This window comes from Balaenoptera physalus (assembly GCF_965194825.1).
Source record: "Balaenoptera physalus genome assembly, chromosome: 1".
Lineage (NCBI taxonomy): Eukaryota > Metazoa > Chordata > Mammalia > Artiodactyla > Balaenopteridae > Balaenoptera > Balaenoptera physalus.
This window is the reverse complement of record NC_138882.1, coordinates 184,565,944-184,585,222: the sequence shown is the minus strand read 5'-3', so window position 1 is coordinate 184,585,222 and position 19,279 is coordinate 184,565,944. Positions and strand designations below refer to the sequence as shown.

Sequence of the window (19,279 nt, the reverse complement as noted above, 5' to 3'; positions counted from 1 at the left end):
GTGCTGAAAGAAGAGTTACAGAAGGAAGAGGCCCAGAAGGAGCACTGGGAAGCCCAAGAGAAAGAGGTAAAACTCTGCAAAACCGTGCGTTGAACCTCCTCACCCCTAGGTGTCCACAGAAAGCCTAGATTTTGACCTTCAGGGTTTTGGAGGGGTTCCTTGGCCCATTAGCTAGCACAAGCTCTGGGGCTTTATGGGTGTTTGTCTGTTAATGTAGTCTCATAATTCTTTGATTTGCTAGCCTCAAAGAGATGGGTGAAAAGACCATGGAAAACACACTCTCCCCAGATCTTCTGGGCAGTGGGCTCGAGGCCCCTCATCAGGTTTCCCCTGGGGAAAGGGACGGGAGGTGGCCACCATATGCTGCTAGAAATTCACCGTGGTCCCTACCCCTGCACTTGTGATGCCCAAACTCTCATGATCCACTGTCACAAGTTTTATCACAGCCCCAGGCACTGTTATTAACACCACTCTTCTTTAAGCATTTTTACTTAAATACATTCAATTTTACACCAATTCATAAAAACAAAATAAAAAGCAAATGTATCACTGGCCTTGTATGGAAGGTGAACATAAAAATTAATACAATGACAAGATGACCGCTAAATGTAAATGTTCACCCCCTGTACCAGCCGAATCCTCGTGCACATCACCAGGCATACGTTTTCCATCCGTTGGGAAGGACGGTGCCTGGGACGGGGGAGGAGACATGTGCTCTTCTCTATGCCAGGAGCACACTTCTCTGCCTCAAATGAGAAAGAAGAAAAATGTCATTGTTCTTTTCTTCCAAACTGTGCCCATTGTGTCTTCCAAACAGCCCTTATTTAGATTGAACTCAAAAATATACCCCAAGGCAAGAGATTCTAATGAGTGGATAGGTATCTTGTACTGTTTAATCCAGGATCCATGCTGATCTTCAAAAGAAGCTCAGATTTTCCCTCACCCAGCACTTTCATTGCATCCGTTGAAAGAAAGTCCACTTTGCCTTAAAGATGTAGAATTGTCCCCCACGGGAAGGAATTAAGCGAATCCCAGACTAGGTTTCTGCCTTAATGAAGCGGATGAAATGAGTTATGAAGTTGACTTCCCTGTTGTTGGAACTCTTTCAGCAAATCCATGACATGGAGAAAGAAATGAGGAAGCTCAGGGAGGAGCTGAAAAGGAGCAGTACCGAGCAGAGCCTGATCTCTAAGACGCTGCGGGAAAAGAGCAAGGTATGGCAGGGACGGGTCAGCCTGGCAACCACTCTGGGGCAAGCACTCCACCTGCATCATCTCTGTGGATCCTCACAGTGACCCCATGCGGTCTATACTGGTATTGACCCCACTTTACAGCCGGGAAAACTGAGGCTCACAGAGGTGAAGGAAGTTACCCAAGCTCACTTGGATAAAGTAGCTGTGACAGAGCTTGAATCCAGGTCTGACTGACTCCAAAGCTCCTGTGTGTAACCACTACCCTAGACTGCCTTCAAATCTTTTTTTTTTTTTTTAATTTATTATTTATTTATTATGTTTATTTTTGGCTGTGTTGGGTCTTCGTTTCTGTGTGAGGGCTTTCTCCAGTTGCGGCGAGTGAGGGCCACTCTTCATCGCGGTGCGCGGGCCTCTCACTGTCGCGGCCTCTCTTGTTGCGGAGCACAGGCTCCAGACGCGCAGGCTCAGTAGTTGTGGTTCACGGGCCCAGTTGCTCCGTGGCATGTGGGATCTTCCCAGACCAGGGCTCGAACCCGTGTCCCCTGCATTGGCAGGCAGATTCTCAACCACTGCGCCACCAGGGAAGCCCTGCCTTCAAATCTTAATTGTGAAATTATCTAGGAAAGAATTGATCCATTAAATCAAGTTTGCCAATGATGTTGTTCCAACTTAAATTCTCATATTGATTTTTTTTTGTCTTTTTGTTCCATCAGTCACTGAGAATGTTTTTTAAAATCTCATCATGTTTGTAATTTGTGTGTTTCTTCTTTCAATATTAATGATTTTTGCTTTATATATTTTGAGGCTGTGTTACTAGGTGCATATAAATTTAGAATCCTAATACTTCCTGTAGAACAAAACAAAACTCTGTTAGGACCGTGTCTGTTTGTTTGTTCTTTATTCATCCATCCATCCATCCGTCCATTCATTCAAATAAATATTTTGGGGGGCCTATCCTGTGCCATGCCCTCTTCCAGGCTCTGAGAATTCAGCAGAGAACAAGACAGACATGATCCTTCCCCCTGTTATGCTCTAGTGAGGGAGACAGAATAAACAAGTAAACAAATACATGCCCTAATATTTAAACGAACTAATGACTCTCCTTCGAACCTGGTTTTGAAAAAACAATGAAAGTAACAGGTCCTATAGGAATTATTAGTGCAAACAGCTACCTTGACATGTAGCTGACACGTTAATGAGCATCTTTTTCTTGAACTGAACCCAGTTTTGCTGAAATATTCCTTTCAGTTATTCTCCCATTTCAGAGCTTTCCTGAGCAAATGACATGTCTTTTTCAGGTGCATGGATGAGGCTGAATTATTCCCACATACCTTTTTTTTTCTGCTATACCACGTGGCTTGCAGGATCTTAGTTCCCCAACCAGGGATCAAACCCAGGCCCCTAGCAGTGGAAGCACGGAGTCCTAACCACTGGACCACCAGGGAAATCCCCACATACCTTTTTTTTTTAACTGAAATATATTTGACATATACTATTATATAATTTCCACGTATCTTTGAGTATCAGCAGGTCACAATTTGAGTATTATTTAAAGCGGCTGCCGATATCTGGGGGAAAAAAGTGTTTTTTTACAAAGAAATTATCTAGAAATAATTACACTGATGCATCATGCTGTTTCCTCCCCTACCGCTGGAGCTTCACTTATAACTGAAGGAGAATATTTTATAACAAGGCATATATGAACCAGAGGCTCCCCTGGTTTGAACTCAAATCGAGTTTCATCCACTGACATTTTAGTTTCTTAACTATTCTACTGCCTGCAGAGCATTCCACCAGAAGTGTAAGCCACGTGGCAGGTTGATTTATTGTTCTGATTACTTTATGTGTTTTCCCTGGTCCCCAAAGGTGTGTGCATAATGATTTGCTCTCAAAGATCTTCGATCCGCTACAATATCACTAGAAAATTCTTACCTCCATGTGCTCTTATACGCCTGTGCTAATTAGAAGCCAAATTATTATCTTGAAACAATCACTCCTCCTAGCACTATTAACTTTCTTATGATTCAGTGCCCATTTTATTACACAGCTTAACAGACATTAAACATCTTGGAATTTATGCCAATTACAAACAATATGGATATTTATTTTGGTAGTAAAAGTATCGAAGAGGTTTGAAGACTCTTGGAGTTTTCCAGCAATCCGAAATCCTAAAACACTGACACTTAGATTGAAATATTTTAAATCTGTCATAAGCACTGGAGTCTTAGAGGGGAATGTATGTTTTCCCTTCTAGAAGTTTGTCTCTGTGTGTTCTGCCTCTGGTATCATGCAAATAAAAGCATTAAGCTGAGAAGAACTTACAAACACTTTCAGTGTTCCAAGGATCTTTTATGGAAAAGTTGTATGTCCCCCCAACAGAGAAAAGTAAGATGTGAAAGAATTTTTTTACTCAAAGTTTCCAAAGCACAAACATGCAAAAGTATAGCCTTGGGGAGAGTGGGGGGCAGAGTGGCCTGTGTCCCCACAACTCCTAGCATAGACCCCCCCCCCATAATGTCTCAGGTGCCCCAGGGAAATAGTAAGTGTAACTGCCCCAACTGTCATACACTCTGAACCATGATGGTACAGGAAACGAGTCAGAAAACTTGTGAGACCTTGACGCTTCTGTTAATTCTACCAGAGTAATAATGACAAGATTTCCAAGGACACAAACCAAGACCAAAGGCTGTGAGCGCCATCTGGTGGCCAGGTCACCACGCCCGAACCCCATTACCTGGGCATGCCCACCCCCTCCCCGCAATCTTTTTTTTTTTTTTTTTTAATGTGATGCCCGCAACCTGGTCTGATGGTAAACAGGGAAATTCCTGTATTTCTTCTTTTGGGGGGATTATTTTTATTTAAGATACTGAGTCTCTATTTACTCTTATAACAGTTACTTTTAATTTAATGCACGTTTTTAAGTTTAAAAAGGGAGCTGCTTCTACGAAAAATGCTAAGAAATTATAGTGGGGCTAGCCAAGAGACATGGGAAAAATAGTGAAAGTGGTATATGAATGACTGAAGTTTAGGAACTCTCTTAGGGTGGGGTTACCAGATAAAGTAAGGACACCCAGTTAAATTTGAATTTTAGAATTTCGTTTTAGTGTGCGTCCCAAATATTGCATGGGACACACTTGCACTAAAATATTAGTCATTATCTGAAATCCTATTTTAAGTGAACATCCTTTTTTCCTCCCCTATATCTGGCAAACTTACCTTAGGAGAACAAAGAAATTGCACCCGGGACTTCCCTGGTGGCGCAGTGGTTAGGAATCCGCCTGCCAATGCAGGGGACACAGGCTCGAGCCCTGGTCCGGGAAGATCCCACGTGCCGCGGAGCAGCTAAGCCCGTGCGCCACAACTACTGAAGCCCGTGCGCCTAGAGCCCATGCTCTGCAACAAGAGAAGGCACTGCAGTGAGAAGGCTGTGCACCACAACAAAGACCCAACGCAGCCAAAAATAAATAAATAAAATAACTAAATTTATTTTTAAAAAAAGAAAAGAAATTGCACCCTTCTCCTTGTCACTTCCATTTTGATCTATCAAAACAAGCTAACTCTTGTCCTGTCTACGGACTGCGTGGCATTTATGCCCCAATAAACGTGTCCCTGTGGGAGTACTGAGGCCTGACATCTGAAAAATCACGGGGCAAAGGCCCACAGTGCACCTTGAGGTGGGAAAGACCTGGCCACTCAGAACAAGCAGTCTGGCCCCATCAGACCGAGAGGGAGGGGGTTCCGGGCCCAGCTCTCTTTCCCAGCCTCTCGGGTACCTGCTCTGCGGAGGCCGAGGCCTGGCAGCTACTTTCGGGCTCTTACCAACGTTGCCTTTGATGGAGAGCCTTCCGCGCCCCACGTGTAGACCTAGACCCCTGGAGGGGGGCCCGCCCTCGAGGGGGCTCTGAGCCATGGACTTAGAGGGTGCCCACAGCAGCGTTAGATAGAGCCGGCCTGTGGTCATCCCACCCACGATTCCGGTATTTCCTCTTAATAACAACCACACTGGTGTTTAAGTGAGCCTGGCAAGGCTTCCAAATGCACACATGAAGATTACCAACTACCTTCCCCAGAGACAGACGAGGGAAGCTGAAGCTAAAGCACCCCGTGGGTAGTCAGAGGAGAGGACCGTCACGGTTCATTCCCCTGTGCCATGTGCCAGGCATGATCTGAGCGCTTGTACACATGCTAACTTATTAAAATAACTTCTAACAATCCCATCAGATTGGGACTACCATCACCCCGCGTACAGACTGGAAAAAAGGAAACAGAATACGGTGTCCTCCTTGTGTTCACAAAGCCCGTAAGTGGCAGAGACAGGACTTGAAGGCCACAGTCCGGCTCCCGAGCCCGTGCCATGCTTTACAGCCTCTGACTTCTCATGCCCCTTCCCAGAGCCGCCTGGGAAGGAGGAACCAGGCAGCTAAAGACTGGGTTTGAATCCTACTCCACCTCTGACCAGCCGCACGATCCCGAGCAAGGGACCTCGCCTCTCTGAGTCTCAACCTGCCCCCTTGCAAGATGGGAACGTTAATGGGACCATCAGGCTTCAGCAACGCTGTGAGGAGTATCAGTGTAGCATGTGTGAACGGGCTTTGTAAACTCTGGAGTGCTCTGTGAGGTATAAACTACCCACTGTTATCATTAGAGGGAATTCAGTTTATAACCTGCTCCCGTCTCTTGAACTTTGCTGTGCATCCAGTCACTGCTGGATGATCTGGAACCAACAGCTGGTCTATTTATGGCTGAAAATCCGCAGGTCATAGGAAGACAGTGGCACCTGAGCCCCTGGGTGGCCACAAAGATAAGGTTCGTGTCTCGATGACCTATGACATGGTGGTCACTGAAGGAACAGGCCCCCTCCCTCCCCTTCCATTAGTTATAACTGAAAAGCTTGGTTTCCCCAACGCCCCGACCCAAGATCAACCCGACTCTTTGCCCAACGTTGGAGAAGTACCGGCATGTCCTGCAGGCCTGGCTGGCCCCCTCTGACTGTGTGTTGCCTCCTTCCACAGATCAGTGCCCTACAGCAAGGCTACAGCCAGGTGCTATGCCAGACCCTGTCTGAGAGAAACTTAGAAATCACATCCCTGAAGAACGAGGCCGAGAACTTAAGGAGGGATACCGCCATCACATCAGGTGAGGCCCTTCTGCATTTAGGCCCCAGAGCTTCTGCCCTCCCCCTGCAGACATCACCAGTCAACCACCACACCTATGCCCGTGACCTGGGTGCAGCCTCAGGGATCCCCCGTGTCGGTTCATTAGAGCTCTCCCTCAGTGGAGGTTTCTTGCCACCCAGTTCCGAGGGCAGGGCCTGATAAATATTTGAGAGAATGTTATCTCTTGGCTACAAGGTCTCCTGAGCACCGGCCCCACCAGGGAGAACACAGGTCACTTTGTGGCTTGGGTGGTTCCACAAACCGGCCTGAGTGCAAACTAGAGTGTGGACAAAATGGGGTCACTCTTTTTTTTTTTTTTTATGATTTGTATGTGTGTGTGTTTTATTATATATTAGTCTCTTAAATCAAACAGAAAACAAAAAGTGGAGCTACAAACCAAAGCTACAATAGTACTAGCTTTTCTCATCACCCGTCTATCTACTTGTACCAGAGGTCTTTATTTCTTCATAAGGCTTTGAGTTACTATCCAGGGTCCTTGACTCCAACCTGAAGAACTCCCTGTGGCAGGCAGGTCTGGTGGTTAAGAACTCTCTTAACTCTTGATTAACTGGGAATGTCTTGATTTCTCCCTCATTTTCTTTTTTTTTTTTTTTTTAAACATCTTTATTGGAGTATAATTGCTTTACAATGGTGTGTTAGTTTCTGCTTTATAACAAAGTGAATCACTTATACATATACATATGTTCCCAAATCTCTTCCCTCTTGCGTCTCCCTTCCTCCCACCCTCCCTATCCCACCCCTCTAGGTGGTCACAATCTCCCTCATTTTCGAAGGAAAGTTTTGCTAGATATAGGATTTTTGGTTGACGGTTTCTTTCCTTCAACACTTCAAGTACATTGAGCCATGCCATCTGGCCTCCGAGGCTCCTAATGAGAAATCTGATCATGACCTACCTTCCTGGGAAATCTTCTCTCAGCTTCATAGACTTTCCTAATGTACCTTATCGTGTCTTATGCAACAGAACATTTTGTATAGTATCGTGAAGTCAGTTAAGTTGTAACGTTATTTTGAGACCAGAATTTAAGGAAAAGGAATTGAATATTTCAAGTGTAGACATTATGAGGTCTTTAAAATTATTACCCATTTTCAAACTAGAAATAAAAAGGCCACTGAAGTATCCTACAGATTTTAATTTATAACAAAGTGAATACCAATATCTAATAACACACGTAAAGAAAAATTTCTTTGGGATCCTTTTTCCTAAGTGTAAAGGGGCCTTGAACTCAAAACGTGAGAAAACCCCTGTGGTTTATCCCCAGCGGTGATGGGTCCATTTCTTGCTCTGACCTCAGAATGCACCACTGTGATGTACGTCACAAAGCCCTATAAAAGAGAAAGGTGGGCCCAGGTTTTTGGTCCTTAGAGCCCAGGAAGCTGCTTTTGGTGACCTGACGGCCTTGGACCTACAGTTAGCTTGTGTTTTCCTTGTTTCTGCCATTTTGTTGATTTTCGTTTCTCTTTTCTCTACTCTTTTTTATTTGTCTCATTTTTCTTTCTACAGTTAGCATAGTGAGTATTGTTGGTATAGTTAATACTTGATTAGCATAGTTAGTGTAGTTAGTACTAGTTAGCGCTGTTGGTACAGTTAGCGTAGTTAGCGTTGTTAGTAGAGACAGCATACTTAGCCCTGTTAGTACAGTTAGCATTGTTAGTTAGCGTAGTTAGCGTTGCTCGGTAGTGCTGTCAGTCAGTGTAGTTAGCAGGTCACCAGGATGCAGGGCCTCACAGCCAAATCTGCTGGCAAGGCGGCTCATATTGATGACTTCGAGATCCTCCACACCATTGGTGAAGGCACCTTCGGTAAAGTGAAGTTGGCCCGGCACATTCTGACCGGGACACAGGTGGCTCTCAAGGTGATTAAGAAAAGGCGTCAGAGCTTCTCAAGTGTCCAGGCACTTTTCCGGGAAGTGTGCGGTATGAAGGCTCTGAATCACCCCAATATTGTAAAACTGCTGTGGACGATTGACACAGAGGAGGCATTTATCCTGGTGATGGAGTACCTCAGTGGGGGGGACATGTACCGCTATTTGAAGATCCATGGCCGTATGACAGAGGCGCAGGCCCGTGGCCCGTTCCAGCAGCTGCTCTCCGCCCTGCAGCACTGCCACCAGAGGGGCATCGTGCATCGGGACCTGAAGCCACTGAACCTCCTCTTTGATTCCAACATGAATATTAAACTTACAGACTTTGGCCTCAGCAACAAGTGTGATGACACTGGCCTACTGGACACGATCTGCGGCACAGCCCCTTATGCTGCCCCGGAACTCTTCCTGGGGCAGAGCTACAGCGGCCCTGCGGTGGACGTGTGGAGCTTGGGAGTAGTGCTGTACACCATGGTAACTGGGTCCCGGCCCTTTGTGGGAAAAGACTTCCAGGAGCTGCGGAAGCAAATCCTACAAGGGCAATACCCCATCCCACCTTATCTGTCTTTAGAGATAAGGGATCTATTACAAAAAATGATTGCCCTCAGCCCCAGTGACAGAGGCACCTTACCTGACCTCATGAGACATGCTTGGTTAAACATGGGCCAGAAGGAGCCACTCCAGCCACCCTGTGCAGAGGACCTGGAGGTGACAATGGTGAGGACTCCGGGCTTGACTTGCGACCAGATCCAGGACACTGGGACAGGCAGTGTGAGCTCCGTGAAACCCAAGGTGGGGGTCTCCATCATAACTGTGAAGCCCTTCTCTTTCGGGGACCTCAGTGGCAGTGAACTTGAGCCTTCTCCAAGCCCTGTGGTGTCCTCCCTGCAAACCAGTTGGCTCTACCAGAGAAAAAATGTGCAGCCGCAGGAAGACCAGCAGGCAGGGCAGAAGACCGGTGAGTCTGCCTGTCCCCCACCCAGCCTGGAGGCGAGGACTGCCACCCCCAGCCCAGGCCCCCAGTGTGGCACTGGGACATCCACCTCCAGCAGCAGCAGGATTGGAGCCCCGGAGAGAACCAGCTGCCCCCCGGGTGTGTCCAACACTGGAAGGTCCTCCCACGCTGGGCAGCCTGAGAGTGTGTCCTCATCCACTGTCTCTGGCCAGAGCCAGAAAAAGCAAGGGGTGGCTGGGAGAATCTGGAACTTTGTTTTGAAACATCTTTGTTGCAAGCTGCCCAGCATGAGGCGTCATAATAAAGTGAGCCCATGTGAACCCCATGCATGACCGAGGCAGGAAGGTCAGGCCGCCGCGCTCCCTGGGGCCCCGTCCAGTGGAAGACGAGCGCGTTCTCTGCACGGCCTTCAGAAGCATCGTATCCAAGACCCTGGCCAGCTCAGAGGATGGTCCGGAGCAGCCCGGGCGACCGAAAGCGAGGCCACCGTGGCTGCAGGTCTGCCCCTCAACCCCCACCTGGGTGAAACTTGAGAGACTGGACTGTCATTCCTGGGGCACGTCTCCCCTCCCCCACTCTTCTGTCTTCCGTGTTGGTGGGGGAGGGGGATAGTTCTTGTTCCAAGAACTCCTTGGTTCTTCCAATTCTAGTTAATAAACTTGATGCTCCGGAAAGATGTATCACACTCTGCTTTGCGTCGTCCCTGCACAGAATTGGGGCTGTGCATTTTCCAGTGAGACAAGCGTGGACCCATGTGGTGCTTGGAGTTAATCGGAACAACTGGTTCCCTGGTTCAATAAGCCCTTGAACACACGGGTGGCTGGAGCAGGTACTTCCCAGAGGCCTCTCTCTGGGGGCACATGCTCTCGGACGCATCACCTGCACAGTTCCATTGGCTCTCGTGCGCTTACAGGTCACTTGCCGACTGCGGAATTCTCACCGCTAGACACAGAGCACTCTGACCACGTGCCCGTGAACCACCTCGAGGGGCCGTCCCAGATGTGACAGGGCTGGAACCCAGCCAGCGGCTTCTGGAGGTGCTCACAGAAGGCCTCGCTCACTTCCTGCCCTTTGGCCATTACACACTGGGGTCTCTGAACTCGGGCTCCCAAGTGGCTGCAAGTGGCAGAACAATGTGTCCAGCTACCAAGTTCCCAGAAAGTCTCCAAAGCCCCACCCATCTATTGCACTTGTAAATACCACATTTCCCTGGTCTGGAGAGAAGTAAAGGTGAGAATCACCCGTGTCCTCCAAGCCAGGGCTCCAGTCACACACTTGCTCTCCTTGCTCAGAATTTGGATTCACTTGGGATTCAGTCTCTCTCTCTCTGCTCTTTCTTCTAGCACTTTAGAAGTAAAAAGAGTTCCTGTGAGTGCATTAATCTGTTCTAAAATATTCTTGAGGTGACAATAGGCCTCCTGTGGGGTGAATTTCAGTTCCACTCTCAAGCGATCTATCTTATTAATCACTAAAACTGGACGGATGTTTTCGAGCCAGGCTTGTCGCAGAACTGCCTGTGTCTTTTGCATAATGTAGTGAAATGGCACTGGATTTCATCGTGATCCCTCGGACCCGTTCATCCTCTCTGCTGTCCATGTACCTTAACTTGCCTGCCAGGCGGCTGGAGATGATGCCATTGCTAGATATAAGACAGTCAGCCAGAGTAGTTTTTCCATGGTCAACATGAGCCAAAACACAGATATTCCCGATGTTAGCAGTGTTTTTCTGGAGTTGAATCATCTTATCCAAACTATTGAGCACCACGGTCACTTATTTCCTGTGACGGCTCCCGCCGCCCAGCCAGCCCCGCTCGGATGCCAGTGCCCGACCACACCACGCACGTCGCAGGCGCCCAGACCACCGCGTCCACCTAACGCCAGCGCGCCGGGGGCGGGGCTGAGGACGCACCGGGTTCACTCTTTTAAGGCACCCATTGTCTCACCCATTTCACCCGAGTGCACTTGGGCCCAAGTGAAAACAGTTTCTAATTTTATCCGAGGTGGTTCCCTGATAAAGGGCTTGGGTGTGGAGAGGGGCAGCCAATGCACAGCTGTGGCTGCGCTTCGATTTCCTGGATTCCTTCATTCCTTCAACATGTTTATTGAGCACCTGCTAGGTGTCAGGCCCCCGTTCCAGGCTCTGGGGAGGGAGAGCCAAGCAAGACAGTCAGATTCCTGTACTCACAGATTCGAGAGGGGGTGACAGACAATAAAAGCAAACGGATGAACAAACAAGCCCACTTCAGAGAGCAGTGGTGCTGTGGAGAAAATAAACCGTGTGTCGTGCTGGCCAGCGCTTCAAGGGGGGAGGCCAAGGGAGAACAGCTTAGTGGGCGTGCAGCCACGCAACTCAGGTGGCACTCGAACCCGTGGGCTGGGACTCGAGCCCAGTGAGAACCCACTAACTTTTAATCGAGATCACACATCTGGTCCCGGGACTTAATAAAGCTCAGGTTCTTTATGTCTCATCGCAGAAAGAATTCAGTGAGAGACAAAGTAAGAAGTGGATTTATTTAGAGAGAAACACACTCTACAGGCAGAGCGTGGGCCATCTCAGAAGGCTAGAGGCCCCCAAATAAGGGGTGGTTTGTTTTTATGGGCTGGGTAATTTTACAGGCTAATGAGTGGGAGGATTATGACAACTCTAATATTTTGGGGAAGGGGCGGGGATTTCCAGGAATTGGGCCACCACCCACTTTCTGACCTTCATGGGCAGCCTCGGAACTGTCCTGGTGCTGGTGAGTGTGTCATTTAGCTAATGTATTACAATGAGCCTATAGTGAGGCTCAAGTTCCACTGGAAGTCGAATCTTACGCCACCTTGGACCTAACGGATTCTAACCAGTTTATGTTGTATCCTCCACGGCTATGTCCTTCTTTTAGAGAGGACCTGTTTCAGGTGGGCAAGGACAAACCAAGGGCAAGTGAGGCTGCATGGAGTGAACGAGGGATTGTGGGGCTGGGCAGGGTCGGGGGGTCTGGGGTTTTTATTCTAAGGGTGTTGGGAATCCAGTGGAGTTTTTTAAGCAGAAAATGACATGTCTAGAGACCTGAAGAGGATGGGACCACTCACATACGAGGGGAGGGAGAGAAGCAGGTGACAGGGAGGAGGCAATGAGCTTCGGAGGGGCACATCACTCTTAAAGCAGCCAGCACGTAGCAGGAAACACGCCCACAGCTGTAAAAGCCGGGCATAGCATTGAGTCGCACGTGAATCACCATCTCTGTATGAATCTGTGCTTTTCTTCTGCCTCACTCTGCAACTTAATCACTCCCACCCCCACTGCCTGCTGCCCCCAGGTCTCTGCTTCTGCTCCTCCCTAACTCGGGATGTCCTCAGATATTTGCTGAGCACCTCCCCCAGGCTAGGTGCTGTTCTGGGCACCGGGAGTGTACGGATGAACTCGCTGGTCCTCGCCTTCCTCCCATATGTCGGCCAGTCAGACCTCATCCAAGCATCAAGCCTGTCTCAGATCCCACTTTCTCCGATCAGGGAGTCGGACAGACCCGGGTTGGGATAACACTTGAGATGAGCTGGACCCACTCAAAGTGTGGCAAGCCCCAGAGGGATTTCCAAGTAACTTAACTGTGTCCTGGAGGCAAAGCTCATTTTTAAAATGAAACTCTGGAGCATTTTGTTCTGTATTTCATATACATTCTTGATTGATACCTACCAATAAAACTGGGCCTAATGTTCTTCCAAGAAAAGAACCGTATGGGATAACCCAATACCACTGCGTTTATGCACCCTTCTTCCCACTTTTATTCAAAATGATACTACAACGCAAGAGGGAAGAGATATGGGGATATATGTATATGCATAACTGATTCACTTTGTTATAAAGCAGAAACTAACACACCGTTGTAAAGCAATTATACTCCAATAAGGATGTTAAAAAAAAAATGATACTACAGTAATGGAGTAGTTATCTATTGCTGCATAACAAGTTACCCCAAAATGTAATGGATAAAACCCCAACCAATATTTATTATCTCACCCAGTTTCTGTAGTTCAGGAATTTGAGGGGTAGGGGTGACTTAGTTCTCATGAGTTGCAGTCAAGATGTCGGCTGGGGCATCAGTCATGTCATCTAAAGCCTCGAGGGGAGCTGGAGGATCCCCGTTCAGAATGGCTGCTCATGTGGCTATTGGCTGGAGGCCTTAGTCCCTCACCACACGTGCTTCTCTCTAGGGCTGCTTGAGCGTCCTCACAGCACGGCAGTTGGCTTCCCCCACAGTGAGTGATTCAAGAGAGAGCCAAGAGGAGGCCACAGTGTCTTTTATGACCCAGCCTGGGAGGAAACATTCCGTCATTTCCACAGGATCATATTGGTTACCCGTGTCAGCCCTATTCAGGGTGGGAGGGGCTACACAGGGCATGAATTCTAGGCGGCAGGGATCATTGGGGGCATTTTGGAAGCTGGCTGCCGAGAAAAATAATAGGCGCCATGTAACAAACATAATTTAGCCACTTTATGTTCTTGGGACATACCGTCTCATTTGACCCTTACAATAACTCTGTGCGGGACAGACAGTGGGAGGTGAAATAGCTTGTCCAAGACCACCAAGCTAATAAGTGGTAGAGAGGGGTCCAAACTCAGAGGAGAGTGAAACCAACCACCCCATCAATAGTGTCCAGCAGTGCCCTCTGCCACAAGCCTGTCTCCTGGCCTCTGGAGAATTCCTGGACCTTCCTTGTGCTGGGCCTTCGTTCCCCAGGCCCATGGTGTGGCCTGTCCTCCCGGCTTTGCCTGGCCTGTGCCCACAAGGGGCCCCCAAAGGCGTCTCCTCTCGCTGGTGCTGACTGCCCCTCATTCTCACTGAAGCCTCAAACCATGTTCTGTGGACTTTGCTCTCATTCCCACTCCTGCTCTGGGACCCTCGGAAAAAGCCTCCCCAGTTCTAGGCGGGCACCGGTGGTGGCCCGGGCTTGGAAGGTCTTGTCCAAACGTTGGCTGACAGCCATGGTGTTGCCAATAATCCTTCCTGCCTCTTTGACCTCCATGAGTTTTTTGTTTTGGTTTGGTTTGGTTTTTTTTACAGAGATGGTGTCATCTTTGCAAAGAGATGTGTTAGTAAAGGATGATCAAGTTCAACAACTAAAACAGGAGGTGAATCAACTAAAAAGTGAGAACAAAGAAAAGGATCTCCAGCTCGAAGCCCTCAACTCCAGAGTGAGTGTCGGGTCATCACCAAATTGTAGCTGCGAAAAGCAGACACGGTGGAGTCACATGACACACGGTGGTGAGATGAGGCCAGTGCCCAAGGGCACAGGGAGGTAGCTGCTGGGCAGGTGGCCAACTTCTTTGCAGCTTTTCAAAGTACAGCGTGTATGTGGCTCAGAATAAGCATAATATATATTCAAATCCAGCAAACATTTTCTAACCCCATTATAAGTTAGTTTGTTTAACCCCAGCGACAAACACACCTATTAGCATATATTGCCATTGCAAAGTTTAATGTTAAACAGAACAGGATCTCTCTGTGAGCAAGGACGACCACACGGCTGCATCGTGGTCCCAGCGCCACTGGTTCTCATAACTGCCTTCAAAGCAGAATGTTTGAAGATCCAGATGCAAACACGCAGACTCTCATTTCTCCCTTAGACTTTAGTGTGTAGAATTTCTCTATGGAAAATGAACGTGGTAGGCAAGCAAAGAGCTTTTTACGTGTAACTTTGACTATTTGCAAATCTTGCCTTCAAGGCAAACTTCAGAATCCTGACTCTATAGGATAAGATTTCTCAGTATTTGTATGATGTGTCTGTTTCTGTGAGTCAAGGTAAAACCTCAAAGCTTTCATCTCAGGTGGCAACTCAGAGATTCCCAGCAGCTACCCAACGGGTTAGCTAGGTCTGCATGGGGGTGGGGTGAGAACAGATCTTGAGGTTCCAAGGAAAAGGCATAATAAGTAATACCTGGTACGTAGTACCATACCCAATTTGGAGCTGGTGAAAGGCACTGCATGAGCTTTGAGGTCAGACAGACCAGGGTCCAATCCCAGAGCTTTCTTTTATTGTAACTTATTTGGCCTCCATTTCCCCATCTGTGAAATGGGGATGACAAAATCGTTTTCCGAGAAGTGGGAATCTGGTTTTCGTTGTGCTCCTCTGCCTCTGCCCCGGGTCAGCTGCCTGGCCAAGCCCTCTGCATTCGTTTCTCCCAAGCGGAGTGTCTTCCTAGGCATGTGCTATAGCTGTTTTATGTGGTGTGTGTGTGTGTGTGTGTGTTGGGGACGGGAAGGGGGTGCAGAGCTGGTGCTAAGTAGAAGGAATATGCAAAGACAGCACCTGCTTGGCTCTTCTACCTCCTGAAGTGCATTTGGATGATTTATGTCCCCGTTTCCCCTTCCTCATTGACCTTGGAATGAGGTCCCTTCTCCTCTAGCCTGTGCCGGCCAACAGCACAAGGGCTCTTCACCACCAAGGGCTCTTCACCACCAAGGGTACTGCCCTTGTGAACATTTGAGATGCCTTTTTTTTTTTAATGACATACATCATGTGTGTTAATTTTAGAAAAATAAGTAGATGACATTGAAAAGAAAAAATAAAAAGAGAGGAGAGGAAATGCTACTTTGAGAAATCAATGTTAATATTTTCATGTACATTCCTCCAGTCTTGTTTCTATATATTACCTAGAAATCAATCAATCAATCATTTTATAGTGAATTTATACTATGCACATTTTTTAAATTTTTAAATACTTACTATTTCCCGTGCTAATAAATCAACGCTCTTATCCTTGGTCTTAAAAGCTACATACTTTCTCCTGGATGTACCCAGTGTTATGAAGTGGTCTGCTGTTATAAACAACACTTGGGTTGTTGCCTCTTTTTTTTTTTTTTTCCACTGTTACTGACAATTCTGTGAAAAGCATCCTTGAAATTACAGATTTACTTATTTCTCCAGTCATTGCCCTTAAGGTACATTCCTAAAGTGGGAATTGCTGGGTCAAAAGAAGGCACATCCATCCTTATGACCTTAATGCCTGTTGCCGAGCCGCCCTCGGGAAAGACAGCTCCGTTTACCCCTCCACACCAGCCGGGGCAGTTGTGTCTTTGAGATGCAACCTGCACAAAAGCCCTAAGATGGACCCGAGCTCACTGGTTCCGCTCCCCTCCACCCTCACCGGTCACAGCGTGAAAACATCCCAATTCCCGCACCCTAAGTACCCAGACTCTACAAAGCTGGATTTCCCCTGCGGTGAAGTTTGCTGGCTTTTGAAGAGGAATTTAGACACTCTATTCCTCAGAACTCATGAGAGGGGTGAACTGGGAACGACTGCAGTATCCCGTGCTCCCATCACACAAATGGTCTCGCCTCTCGGAATTCAGAGGTGTGATTGGGTTATACAGCAGGAAACACTCCTGGGCGTGAACACAGGGACTTGGGAGCCCCAGCCAAGCCCCCGTGGCCTTGTCCTTTTTCTCCACAGTGCTCAGTGCTGAAAGAAGAGTTACAGAAGGAAGAGGCCCAGAAGGAGCACTGGGAAGCCCAAGAGAAAGAGGTAAAACTCTGCAAAACCGTGCGTTGAACCTCCTCACCCCTAGGTGTCCACAGAAAGCCTAGATTTTGACCTTCAGGGTTTTGGAGGGGTTCCTTGGCCCATTAGCTAGCACGAGCTCTGGGGCTTTATGGGTGTTTGTCTGTTAATGTAGTCTCATAATTCTTTGATTTGCTAGCCTCAAAGAGATGGGTGAAAAGACCATGGAAAACACACTCTCCCCAGATCTTCTGGGCAGTGGGCTCGAGGCCCCTCATCAGGTTTCCCCTGGGGAAAGGGACGGGAGGTGGCCACCATATGCTGCTAGAAATTCACCGTGGTCCCTACCCCTGCACTTGTGATGCCCAAACTCTCATGATCCACTGTCACAAGTTTTATCACAGCCCCGGGCACTGTTATTAACACCACTCTTCTTTAAGCATTTTTACTTAAATACATTCAATTTTACACCAATTCATAAAAACAAAATAAAAAGCAAATGTATCACTGGCCTTGTATGGAAGGTGAACATAAAAATTAATACAATGACAAGATGACCGCTAAATGTAAATGTTCACCCCCTGTACCAGCCGAATCCTCGTGCACATCACCAGGCATACGTTTTCCATCCGTTGGGAAGGACGGTGCCTGGGACGGGGGAGGAGACATGTGCTCTTCTCTATGCCAGGAGCACACTTCTCTGCCTCAAATGAGAAAGAAGAAAAATGTCATTGTTCTTTTCTTCCAAACTGTGCCCATTGTGTCTTCCAAACAGCCCTTATTTAGATTGAACTCAAAAATATACCCCAAGGCAAGAGATTCTAATGAGTGGATAGGTATCTTGTACTGTTTAATCCAGGATCCATGCTGATCTTCTAAAGAAGCTCAGATTTTCCCTCACCCAGCACTTTCATTGCATCCGTTGAAAGAAAGTCCACTTTGCCTTAAAGATGTAGAATTGTCCCCCATGGGAAGGAATTAAGCGAATCCCAGACTAGGTTTCTGCCTTAATGAAGCGGATGAAATGAGTTATGAAGTTGACTTTCCTGTTGTTGGAACTCTTTCAGCAAATCCATGACATGGAGAAAGAAATGAGGAAGCTCAGGGAGGAGCTGAAAAGGAGCAGTACCGAGCAGAGCCTGATCTCTAAGACGCTGCGGGAAAAGAGCAAGGTATGGCAGGGACGGGTCAGCCTGGCAACCACTCTGGGGCAAGCACTCCACCTGCATCATCTCTGTGGATCCTCACAGTGACCCCATGCGGTCTATACTGGTATTGACCCCACTTTACAGCCGGGAAAACTGAGGCTCACAGAGGTGAAGGAAGTTACCCAAGCTCACTTGGATAAAGTAGCTGTGACAGAGCTTGAATCCAGGTCTGACTGACTCCAAAGCTCCTGTGTGTAACCACTACCCTAGACTGCCTTCAAATCTTTTTTTTTTTTTTTTAATTTATTATTTATTTATTATGTTTATTTTTGGCTGTGTTGGGTCTTCGTTTCTGTGTGAGGGCTTTCTCCAGTTGCGGCGAGTGAGGGCCACTCTTCATCGCGGTGCGCGGGCCTCTCACTGTCGCGGCCTCTCTTGTTGCGGAGCACAGGCTCCAGACGCGCAGGCTCAGTAGTTGTGGTTCACGGGCCCAGTTGCTCCGCGGCATGTGGGATCTTCCCAGACCAGGGCTCGAACCCGTGTCCCCTGCATTGGCAGGCAGATTCTCAACCACTGCGCCACCAGGGAAGCCCTGCCTTCAAATCTTAATTGTGAAATTATCTAGGAAAGAATTGATCCATTAAATCAAGTTTGCCAATGATGTTGTTCCAACTTAAATTCTCATATTGATTTTTTTTTGTCTTTTTGTTCCATCAGTCACTGAGAATGTTTTTTAAAATCTCATCATGTTTGTAATTTGTGTGTTTCTTCTTTCAATATTAATGATTTTTGCTTTATATATTTTGAGGCTGTGTTACTAGGTGCATATAAATTTAGAATCCTAATACTTCCTGTAGAACAAAACAAAACTCTGTTAGGACCGTGTCTGTTTGTTTGTTCTTTATTCATCCATCCATCCATCCGTCCATTCATTCAAATAAATATTTTGGGGGGCCTATCCTGTGCCATGCCCTCTTCCAGGCTCTGAGAATTCAGCAGAGAACAAGACAGACATGATCCTTCCCCCTGTTATGCTCTAGTGAGGGAGACAGAATAAACAAGTAAACAAATACATGCCCTAATATTTAAACGAACTAATGACTCTCCTTCGAACCTGGTTTTGAAAAAACAATGAAAGTAACAGGTCCTATAGGAATTATTAGTGCAAACAGCTACCTTGACATGTAGCTGACACGTTAATGAGCATCTTTTTCTTGAACTGAACCCAATTTTGCTGAAATATTCCTTTCAGTTATTCTCCCATTTCAGAGCTTTCCTGAGCAAATGACATGTCTTTTTCAGGTGCATGGATGAGGCTGAATTATTCCCACATACCTTTTTTTCTCTGCTATACCACGTGGCTTGCAGGATCTTAGTTCCCCAACCAGGGATCAAACCCAGGCCCCCAGCAGTGGAAGCACGGAGTCCTAACCACTGGACCACCAGGGAAATCCCCACATACCTT

At 47.4% G+C, this 19,279-nt stretch overlaps 1 protein-coding gene across 1 annotated transcript; it reads left to right on the top strand.

Moving 5' to 3' along the window:
- The first annotated feature begins 5,771 nt into the window (after window positions 1-5,771).
- On the top strand, window positions 5,772-18,058 carry LOC309639794 (forkhead-associated domain-containing protein 1-like). The gene is made up of 4 exons (XM_082417521.1): window positions 5,772-6,329; window positions 14,229-14,359; window positions 16,619-16,708; window positions 17,734-18,058. The coding sequence occupies exons 1-4, from the start codon at window positions 6,152-6,154 to the stop codon at window positions 17,917-17,919; spliced, it is 585 nt and encodes a 194-aa protein (XP_082273647.1). The 5' UTR covers window positions 5,772-6,151; the 3' UTR covers window positions 17,920-18,058.
- Window positions 18,059-19,279: the final 1,221 nt, after the last annotated feature.

Bases quoted from the DNA above. Each gene is read 5' to 3' on its own strand.
- LOC309639794 (XM_082417521.1), top strand. From the start codon at position 6,152: ATGTCCTGCAGGCCTGGCTGGCCCCCTCTGACTGTGTGTTGCCTCCTT. The intron at 6,330-14,228 runs GTGAGGCCCTTC...TTTTTTTTACAG, and splicing joins GGATACCGCCATCACATCAG to AGATGGTGTCATCTTTGCAA. The intron at 14,360-16,618 runs GTGAGTGTCGGG...TTTTCTCCACAG, and splicing joins TCGAAGCCCTCAACTCCAGA to TGCTCAGTGCTGAAAGAAGA.